At 32.6% G+C, this 11,239-nt stretch overlaps 1 protein-coding gene across 2 annotated transcripts; it reads right to left on the bottom strand.

The window, feature by feature from the left end:
* Window positions 1-3,556: 3,556 nt before the first annotated feature.
* Window positions 3,557-11,159, bottom strand: LOC128555005 (baculoviral IAP repeat-containing protein 3-like). 2 transcript variants are annotated; one of them, XM_053536349.1, is made up of 8 exons: window positions 10,901-11,158; window positions 8,968-9,113; window positions 8,615-8,669; window positions 8,284-8,319; window positions 7,270-7,377; window positions 5,981-6,051; window positions 5,399-5,458; window positions 3,557-5,108 (listed from the first exon to the last, which is right to left on the bottom strand). In XM_053536349.1, exons 1-6 carry the CDS (start codon window positions 11,010-11,012, stop codon window positions 5,981-5,983), a joined length of 528 nt encoding a protein of 175 aa, XP_053392324.1. In that variant the 5' UTR covers window positions 11,013-11,158; the 3' UTR covers window positions 3,557-5,108; window positions 5,399-5,458. The 2 variants fall into 2 exon arrangements, with proteins under 2 accessions (XP_053392324.1, XP_053392325.1); XM_053536350.1 differs by lacking the exons at window positions 3,557-5,108; window positions 5,399-5,458 and having other exon boundaries at window positions 5,980-6,051; window positions 10,901-11,159.
* Between the last annotated feature and the right edge of the window lie 80 nt (window positions 11,160-11,239).

Consider the following 11,239-nt stretch of genomic DNA (forward strand, 5'->3'; position numbering starts at 1 on the left):
TATTATTGTAGTTCGCATTATGTTTGACACTCAGTTTTAAGAAATAAAGGACTTCGGACACTTTCATATGCGTGTAGCCTACATTTTGAATGCAAAATTCTCATTAAGTATTTAAACAATACCCAAATTTATAAACCATTGTTTTAGTTAACATATTACAGCATAAACTGTTGTTTTTTTTTTTCAGATTAACATTCTGAAAAAAAGTTTCATTAATATATGGTAACAAATGTGGCCTATAGAGTATTAACTAGTTTTTCCTTTGATTTGACCTGGTGACCTAGTTTTGACCCTACATGACCCAGATTCGAACTTGACCAAAGATCATCAAGGTTAACATTCTGACTAAGATTCATGAAGATACAGCTCTTATCAAGATGGGTTTTTTTTTAATTCAATCTAGGCCAGGGTATATTTTTTATGAAAAAAAAGTGTTAATTTCAGTAAAAATATGATGTCATCACTTTATCGGAGTTTCAAAAAAAAAAAGGCAAAAACTGTTTATTTAAGGAAGAAAATAACTTTTTAAGATTAAAATCCTATAAATAAACAAAAAAGAGAACGTTATTTTTGCAAACAACCTGTACTTAATTTAAACTTACTTTACTTTCTTATCTGTACACTGTTCATAATGTAAAGTTATTGATGCATTACATGTGTGAATAGGAATGGTACAGATATAATGTATAAGTGACCGGTCAGTTTTATTACAGCGGACACTTGGTTATTCAATACCTGTACATGTCTGTATAGCCCTGTTATAAGTGATGGTAGATATGTGTGTGCTGTATAAGTTAATTACTAAGAAAAGGCAATAATCTTGTTCTCGCTGGGGATAAGTACCAGTGGCACAGACAATATTTGCCTAAAATATGTAAATAAAAATGTATCCGAAATGACAGTTCTTTGTGGGTCTTGCCTAAGGAAGCTGTGAAAAAGTTAACTCAAGATGAGTCTGACTGCAACCCCGCTAAAGGTAATGTTGTACAAATCAGGGCTGAGGTTGTGGGCAAAACACATTTGTAGGGCTAAAGTAAAAGAAAGCCACTGCGTAAAAATTCCACCTGAAGCTCGGCCAGACATTTTACTGTTTTAGTTCGTTTTCGAGTCTAGTCTTAATTGTATATGCCACCTGCATGGAAAGGGACTTGACACATCACTTTCATGGCTTCCCACTGAATGTGAAACGGTCACTGATATTACCTGCAAAGAAGCTACTGTTTTTGACCTATGCATCACAGACATATCAATGTCAAGCGTTATTTCTGTTGGATAGACTATAGACAGGATCAGATTAACTGCTGTGCACATATTGCTTCTTTGTTGTGGTGTTTAGGCCTAGTCCACCACAAAGAACAATCTTCAGCTCAGTCTTCACAAAAGGAAGAACATGAAGTACTGAATGCGTGTGACATTTAGTATGTGTCTAAAAGAAATAAATATAAACGTACAGAAAAATAAAGAAATGAAAAATATGTAAAAAATAAAAACAAATAAAAAATAGTAAAAAAACTTGAAAACAAATAACTTCTTCATCGCCAGTGGCGTGTGCGCCGCGAGGAGGGCATACAGTAGATTGTCTGGTGTGTACTAGTATTTTACAGCACACATTTGTCAATCTATTGTAACAAACAACCAGGATAAGTAAAATTCAATGAAAATTCAACCCAACGAATAATACTGATTTCACAGTATTTGCTTCTCTCACTACTATACATGTATAACATACCTATGTGCACGTTTTTCAAACATTTGTATGTTATTTGAGTTACAAACAAATGTAAAATATGTGATTATCAAATGTTTTAAAATGAATATAAAAAGTATTTGTTAGTTTACACTTGGGAACACCCTGTAGATATATTTTTGTTTAAAAGTACTGTTCCACCTCTTGCATCAACACAATAGTTACAGAAAATGTGTATAATTAATATCTACATATGCTGGCCAAATATGGTTTGATGCACGGTGTGGAACAATGTTGTATAAAGAAAAATAGCTTTTATATGTATATAACAGGGTATGTAATTCCATTTAGAGCAAACAATCACAGTTTTACGAAACAAATAATATTGAAAATTTGACTTTAAAAAATAATTTCAAGTATGTATTTTGATGGTATTTGTAATTAAATATTTATTTCTGAGTGGTTTATTTTTCACTCTTGAAGTAGGCAAATTCATACAGAAAGTGTCCGAAATCCTTTAATATATAGAAAACATATATGACCCTTTGAAGACATCTAATACTAGTCTATTTTACTGACTTTGTATCAGCAGTAAATTACACCGAAACGAACAAATGCACATTATGATAACAAGATAACTCTTAACATTGGATCTAGCATGAACTTAGAGAGATTTCAAAAACTATGTAGGTTTATATAATTTTAAAAGTATCGGAATAAAGAACAAACATATTAAGATTTTTATAAAGCGCTATATGCCACCAGCCATTATATGTTCAGTAAAACAACAACAAAAACAAAAGCAACTACACATAACGATGCTTTTTGCTAGTGGGAAGAAAATAATGGAAACGGAATATAACAGGAACGCATCGAATTTTAACACTTTTATTGATACAAGAACGCAAACAAATTGTATTAAAATAAATCAATGTTTGAGTATGAATGGCACCTGGGTCATGCGTTATATGATGATCCAGATTGCATGAGCGCAATGAAAGTGTGCGGAGATCGAATCACTTCTGCTGCCCTCACCAACTACAAATGCTTTAAACTCGTTCATGTATTTCATACTAAAATGGAAACCGCTAAACCATATTTATTTCTTATATCTGTAGATTTTTTCCTCTTTCTCATTGCTCGAATGACTTTATGTTGCATACATAATCGACAACTAACAGCAGTTGGAATATCAAACGTTCTAACATACAGTATACGTCGCGTCACAAGGCACGACCTAATGTACATTCTTCTTATATGTTAACATTCGTACCTAGTCAATTCTTTTGAGGTTAATAGATTTCAATAGAACTGAAATAAAATAGCTGCTATGAAACTCATTTGGACTACCTAAATGTTTGACATATTACTAAGACAAATAAAAACATTGAGATATACACCAAAATGTTTGACATAAAACTAAGACAAATAAAAACATTGATATATGCACAAAAATGTTTGACATATAGCAAATATGGTAAAAAATGAACATAACTTACACATAACACATGAGCTTGCATTTCAGTCAAATTAAAAAAAGCAAACACATAGGTCAGACTGCTATAATTCTTTTTATTTTCAAAGCTCCTTACAAGAAATAAAACGAATTTAGTCACTTCTGCGAAACAAAGATCTTTTACACAAACTTCATCAAGTTGGATATGTTGAAACGTTATCTGCAAATACATGTAAATACAAGCGATTGTCTATGATAATGAAAAAGGGTGCACTTCTATACCGTATTAAAGCATACACAATATCAATTGATCAGTATTTTAAATGTTCAACTTGCCTAACAGCTTAAAGTCTTTAAATGGAGTAAATTTCAAGCTTTTTTCATCTAGAAATTTTGTTTTATTAAACTGCATGAACTAGTTTAATTTATTCATTAACAAAAATATCTGAAATGAATGAAAATGCTTTTAAGATTATGGGTATGGGAATCCTTCAGTGCTTAACCGACTTAAAAATACAGATCTGTAATTTTCAATATAGACACAGCTGTCGACCACGACCAAACAAATGGCCGTTAATTCTGTGGAAAGAAACTGGATGTATGGTAAAATTATTTATACGGTCCTTGACTGTGCTCACTACTAAAACATTCCTATTTTACCTAAATATTACAAAAATGCCCATTTTCAAAACAATCTGTAATTTCAGCAATTTTTCAGTGACATGTTTTAAACACAATCATTAATCCGTTTTAACAAAGCTAAAGTAGTGAATAAACAATGTATATTTTCATTTATTACTAATTTGTAAGCCATATAAGGCTTACTGTCTCGCGAATAATGAAATTAAATGGTGGAAATAAAAAGTTAATAGCATACAAATTGCATGTAAGTAAACTGATTAAATGAATTACACGTTATAAAAGTTTTCATTTATGTACAATGAATTGTAGATACCCCGGGCTCGGTTTGATTGAACCCATTCATGGACAAGAGGCCAGATACCTTTGATCCATCTGTAATTTTCAATATGGACACAGCTGTCGACCACAACCAAACAAATGGCCATAACCTCTGGGAAAGAAACTGGACGTATGGTCAAATTATTTGTGTGGTCATTGACTGTGCTCACTACTAAAACATTCCTATTTTACCTAATTATTGCAAAAATGCCCATTTTCAAAACGATCTGTGATTTCAGCAATTTTCAGTGACATATTTTAAACAAAATGATAAATCCGTTTCAAAAAAGCTAAAGTAGTAGAAAAACAAGGTATCTTTTCAGTTATTACTAATTTGTAGGCAATATAAGGTTTTTTGTCTCGTAGATAATGAAATTTAATGGTGGAAATAAAAAGTTAATAGCATACAAATTTCATGTAAGTAAACTGATTTAATAAATTACGCGTTATAAATGTTTCCATTTATGTACGATAAATTATAAATACCCCGGGCTCAGTTTGCTTGAACCCATTCATTGACAAGAGGCCAAATACCTTTGATCCACGCCCCCTAGCACAGATTCTGCTTAAGCGGAATTAAATATCATAAACAGAGAATAACTGTAATAAGTATACATGTATACATAAAAGTGCAAAAGTTACGTCACAAACAGAACTAAACTGTCATAATAGTACTTAATACAAAGGAAATCCAAATAATGCATTACATATTACATGAATTAGAAGTATCCAAACGAAAAACACACTATAATAAATTTAATGAACGCACAATTAAATAAAATTGATAGTCAAAAGTAAAAAAAAAACAACAACATAAAATGTGGATAGTAATTTACAAATATAATTTTTTGTTTGTTTATGTTCTACCACAGATGGGAGAGTGGTCATCACGCACGCCGCACGATTCACAAACACAAACACCGCAACAAATGGAGCCTATATACGATGGCATGTCTCTGCGCCGATGGCACACACTGCAAATTTGCGTTGGATCTCTAGAAGTACCTTTTAAACAAAAGAAGAAGGAAAAGAGTAATAAATCTGGCAAATGTCCAAAACTTTATATAAGATGGCCACGTTTTTATTAAATTTCTTTTGTCAATCTGACTACCCTTTAGCATGCAACAAAATGTGTGCGTTAATGTTTATGTTTTAAAGAGCATGTTCATGATCAAAACTCGTACTCTAGAGAATGTCGAAAGAAACAAAGAATTATACATAATACATTTTTACATCAGTACAAAGTAAAAGTTTATAATTACCTATTCACTTACATAATTATTATCTACACTTACTTGGTCGACAAGATGGCTCATGTACCCTTATACTCCTTCCAAGGGATAGTAAGTTTCTTCCTGTAAGTATGCAATAGCAGATGTATTACTAACTTGCGTTTCCAACATTTACCTTAGATTTCCACATATATTAAAGGTAAAACGGAGTTGACCACTTTCATTTAAGTAAAAACTGAAATTTCAGAATGTCATTTTGGCAAATATGCTTTAACTAGCAGCTATTTTAAAACGAGAACATTCAATTTCAACACCATTTGAAAAATAATAATAATAAAAGTTTAAAACACCTATGTGAAATATATAATTTTGATCACCATTTGTAAGTGTATCAGTCGGCTTACTTCTTCGTTCGAAAGAATGTGTATGTACTTTACAAGGATACATATCACAAACTAATACGTAATAATATGACTTTGTATCCAAGTCAGTTTTATTGCACATTTCACTTAAGCAAAACAGCGTCTGAACGAGATATCTAACATTATGTATTGCATTTCTCTGTAATTCCGCTCGTGCCTGATGTACTGTTTTAACCAAAAAACAACAACAAAAAAAAAAAAAAAAAAAAAAAAATGAACATACTTATATATTCCACTGTTCTTGTATGGTCGTCCTACAAGGCTTACATCGTTGGTTTCGTCTTGCACAAGTTACTGTAAGCAATACATAGAAATAAAGATCGCGATAAAATACTAATACTAATTGCCAGACTTCCTTGTGCACTTTGTTCAAATTGCTTCATTCAAATATTGGAATAAAGTCTACGGTAGGCAAGAAAATGTTCTAAAATACCTGCCTGAGTAGGGCATGTGTTTCCTAACCCTCCGGACTGCGTGTGTAAAAAACCTCGCTAGCCCCTCAGGTTTGAGAAAAACACTGACTTACACAGCCAGTCGTATAAAATCCTTATAATCTTACACAGACAGTCATATTAGATCCGCTGTAAAGATTTTAAACATCAGATATCGCGCTATGGTGCATTTACTCAAAAGCGTAACAGTCGATAAGATATTTTTGACATTTTGTTACGTGAAGGAGAATATTTAAAGGAAATTCCGCATTCGTTGTTGGAAGCAAGCCAAAGATCAACTGTGAGATTGCCTTAAACTGCTAGTCTTAGAACACCTGGCTTAATTGACTGTATATTAATGTAAAAACATAAAACACGTGTGCCTATATATTTATGACACATTAATTTTGTTTTATGCGCACATTCATTCTAAGACCTAATATTCATAGTAGTATGACTAAGCCATATATACATAAAACTACTACTTTGTTATTAATAACTATCTTCAAACGGTTTCCATATATAAAAGCACAACTATCTATACTAAGCTACATATAAATACATACGTAAAATAAATTTAGAAACTACTTAAAGGTACCTAAAATATTAATACTTTCACATTGGAGTTGGGGTGGACATGTGTCCAATCTTCGTTTATCTCAGAAAAACCTATATTTCGTGGACCTTGTCATATATAATGTGAGTGTTGATGTGGAACAATTATCTGAAGTTTGAATCAAATCAGAGAGTGACAGTGCATCAACATTTTAATCTGAAATTCTAAGTTAAAAGGGGACATAATTAATAAAATATTTGTGCAGTTATGATTGTATATCATATGATGTAGGAGATGATGCGGAACAAAAGAGTTTTAAGGAAATCCTTCAAGTAATAACATAGATAAAATGAAACTGCATCAAAAGTTAAACCAAGCCCTGAACGCGGACACCGACCCAATGGCGAGTTGGTTAGCTCTTCATATACCTTACAGAGTCGAGCTTAAAAATCACCTTGTAGGTAACAGCTTCATCCCTTTAAGATAAAGTGAAAAGATGTATGAATTTTAAACATAAAAATATACCATTGGTTGGGAAATGGTCAATGTCTTCTGGTCGATATCTTTCTTCACCCTCTTTCTCGCTGATACCGAACACTTTCAACTTCTTGTTCACATGACCAGCATTTTCGTCTGAAACATAAAATAAAACTAACTCACAAATTATTTTTGCAAAGCGGATAATTATATTTATTCTGTATACTACAAAGTAGTATTTGGTTGTCGGTCAGAAACCTGTTTCCGACAGTGAGTTAAAGTTTGAATCCAAAGGTAAGTGTCATCTTCACTTAATATTGTTTCTCATTTGGTCGGACGAAGGGTTACACTTGACTATATTCCATGAAATAATACTGATAATCTTTAATCCTGACAGCAATTATCATAACTTCAATTTCGTTATATATAAGGAAATACCAAGCGTTGCTGTCATCCGACAGCGTATGTTTTCAGTAAAGTACTGTTGACATTCTTTTTTGAGTTTCCGGGACAGGAAGGCATCGGCTATGCACCTCGCATATAATTGTTTGTATTTTTTTTAATGAGATATTGACTTGCTATATAATTTCCATTTCAAAATTGTCTTTTATCATGCTAAAAAAGCGTGATTTGTTTTAATAATCACGTGCAAAACATAGCCAGTAATGCAGGTAAGTATCAAATTTATGACCTTCAAATAAAAAGGTTATTGTTATTGCAAAAAATCTATATGTTTCATACAATGCAAACACAATTCTAAACTTCTAGTAGCCCCTCATCGATGTGGGTTCGAGCCTCACTCGGGGCGTTGAAATCTTCATGTGAGGAAGCCATCCATCCAGCTGGCTTACGGAAGGTCGGTGGTTTTACCCATGTGCCCGCTCGTGATGAAATATTGTACGGAGGAGCACCTGGGGTCTTTCTCCACCATAAAAAGCTGGAAAGTCGCCATATGACCTATGATTGTGTCGGTGCGACGTAAATCCCAACAAAATAAATAAATAAATAAACTTCTAGTAGACAACAGGTTAGCTCGACGTCATTTAGTTAAGAGTTTAATACCTTCTGTCATAGATTCCAGTTGTCTTTTTCTGTTATCTGCAAGAGTTTGATACCAGATGGTAGTAAAACAATGTATTCTCTGTATTTAACATTGGCTTCTATCGAAACAATACATCTTTTCCTTAACATTAATAGTTTACTGTTTTAAAATATCATGATTTTAAATAGAAATATATAAACTTTTAGAGTGACTTAATTGTATTCATAACTGTATTTGAAATTGTAATTGTAGACCAATTGTTAATAAAGAGTGTGCATTCATTCTAATGCCGCATTATTGAGAATATTATCATTATAAAATATATGATTTAACAGATTTTAGTACATGTACCCGCATTATTGACTGGAATATTTCTCTTCATTTCTCCACGAATATCTCCGATAACCTACAAACATCAACAGTTTCGTGGTATTTATTTTAAAAAGCACAAACTTACTGATAGAGATACCTATACACATACTTGTACGTATTCCAAAATGTTTGCATGTCTTTTGAAATATCTACCGATAAAAAAATTAATGTGAAAGTTAGGCTTTCTATAGTCATAACAATTGTGATGTCTTAGCGTACAGGCTAGGTATGCCAGTATCTGTCATTTTGTTGCAATAATGCATGCACTTATATGCTCTGAAAACAGATATGAACAAGATGCGTTTAATATCAACGCAGCAAAGCTATTATACCCTTTCTACAAATTCCTCTCCTTTAGTAAGAATAACATGCATGCAATGCGGGGCATGTCTAGCGTGCTCTACCCAAGCATCATCCCTTCTAGTCCAGTTTGTAAATCCTTCACCGCAATGGTAGCATCTCACACTGTCACCATTGCCTTGAAATGCATACAATATTTGAAGACTTATGATTAACCTGTACGTTGACAAAACAGGAAACACGAAACACATGCTTTAAATGCCCCACCGGCAGATTTAGGTCTTATAGCAAAAGCTAAGTTGTCCAGTACACACCAGTTCCGCTACTGACACTGTAGTACGCATTTACATTAAAAGCATTCTAAATAAACAAGCAAAATAAAATAAAATAAAATAAAATAAAAAAGACAAAAGGCAAAGCAAGACTAATCGACACTCAATTACTAGCGACAATAATGCACAGAATCTAGTGGTTGTTTTACACAAAACATTGTGTCTCAATATGGTAACAATTGTCTTTTTTATCTATGGCATTATACTAGGACACTTTATTGTTTTATTTCATTCCGTTGTTTATGCATGTGTAAACCCTGGCGAATAACGCACACATTGAATAAAGCTCCGAATGGTCTTTATGTGAGTTATAAAGCAGAGTTTGCACATACATGAACACCAGAAATGAATTGATATAATCCTTATAGTTCCATATTAACCTATTTCCGCGCTGAGTATTCATGTTTTCGTTTTCAGCAATTTCTATAGCAACTTCTTATCAAATTTGAATCGAAACAATAATCATCCTATAAGAAATGATCTAATCATGAAATTGAGTGAGTGCTGTTTTGCTCAGAAATAACGAAATCATCGTTTCAGGATTTTTAATGCTGTCTGTTTCGACCATTATGCAACAATGAAATATACGCGTCGGTTTAAACAACCAAATTGCTTGAACTGATGTCGGAATTGCTGATATGTCTGTTATAATATTCTGGAAAGCGTGTTGCAAGAATAAAATCAGCAACAATTAGAGTGAGACACTAAATAAAGCCTAATCATAGAGTGATATGATAATCAATAGACATACATGTACACGACACAAATCTTCAAACACAACACTTAGTATTTTTGTCAATATATCTTAAGTTTAGTCATACACAATATGAAAGTCAAATACATGTATAATAACGAAGTGATATCCCGAAATAAATATAGTTACCCTTTTACCGCAACGTTGTCACATTGCAGATGTTCACCGTGAATGTCACTATTAGTCTAAGAAACAATGAAGTTTGTTGAAAAATGTTAAGATAACTTCACTTTACCAAAAGAGTGTGAGTGAGTAACTTTAAGAAAAGCAATTTATTTATTAATTCGCACTTTGTACGTTTTTTAAAATTGGCCGGAATATCAAAACTAATTAAATTATCTGATTAAATATTTCTATTTTGTAAATGTCATGAAGTGAAAGACCTCAAAGTAATTATAATATAAAGCGGACATGTATTTTGTTTAAAAGTATGTATGCATGATCCCTGATTTCTCCTCATGTCAATACTATTGAATTTAACGTCAACGCATTATGGCATGCAGAACGAACTGGCAAAAACGTGTGTAGGTGTGGGGGAGAGTGGGGAGAGAGGAGAGGACATAATAAAGGTTACCGTTACCCGGCGTTGTTCCTCGCAACTGAGTACAGACAAATAGAAACTGATCAACAGCTTTAAAGTTTTTAGTGACCAATAATCACGACATTACTGGTAAATCCATGTATAAACAAATAAAAACGAAATAAGAAACGTCATTTAGCAACAACTGCAGATTATACAAGGGCATCGGAAAATAAACATGTTTTCTTACAAAACTGAATTAAATATATAATTCTGCTATGAATATACCGAAGAGACAGATTTTATCCAAAGTATGTTTAAAGCTTGTATTTCCGTTCCTCCAATCTAAAATGTTTTACCTGTAAAGTAAAATCCTGCTTCTGCAACTACTCTTAGATCAAGCAACTCTTTATACAAAAGGTCCATTCCATCAAATGAAGTTAATCGTCTTTCCTGAAGCACCATGTCCATATTTTTGGGTGTTGTAAATGGAACGCCCCTGTTCGTAATGTACCTAGAACCTGGACTATCTGAAGATGATTGTTGATTTCTTAATAAATACCCGCTGATACCAAGAACAGTTAGCTCTGGAAAACGAAAAATGTATAATTCGACTGATGCCGTACGGATTATGAATAAACATATGGTAAAAATACCTATTTGATAACATGTTTTAGCTCAAAGTGATCATGACTTTG

The sequence above is a fragment of the Mercenaria mercenaria genome, unplaced genomic scaffold, assembly GCF_021730395.1.
Source record: "Mercenaria mercenaria strain notata unplaced genomic scaffold, MADL_Memer_1 contig_935, whole genome shotgun sequence".
Taxonomy (NCBI): domain Eukaryota; kingdom Metazoa; phylum Mollusca; class Bivalvia; order Venerida; family Veneridae; genus Mercenaria; species Mercenaria mercenaria.

Coding starts and splice junctions, on each gene's coding strand:
- LOC128555005 (XM_053536349.1), bottom strand. CDS start 11,012: ATGGACATGGTGCTTCAGGAAAGACGATTAACTTCATTTGATGGAATG. Junction 9,114..10,900: donor AGCAGGATTTTACTTTACAG/GTAAAACATTTT, acceptor ATGCATTTCAAG/GCAATGGTGACAGTGTGAGA. Junction 8,670..8,967: donor GAGAGGAATTTGTAGAAAGG/GTATAATAGCTT, acceptor TGATGTTTGTAG/GTTATCGGAGATATTCGTGG.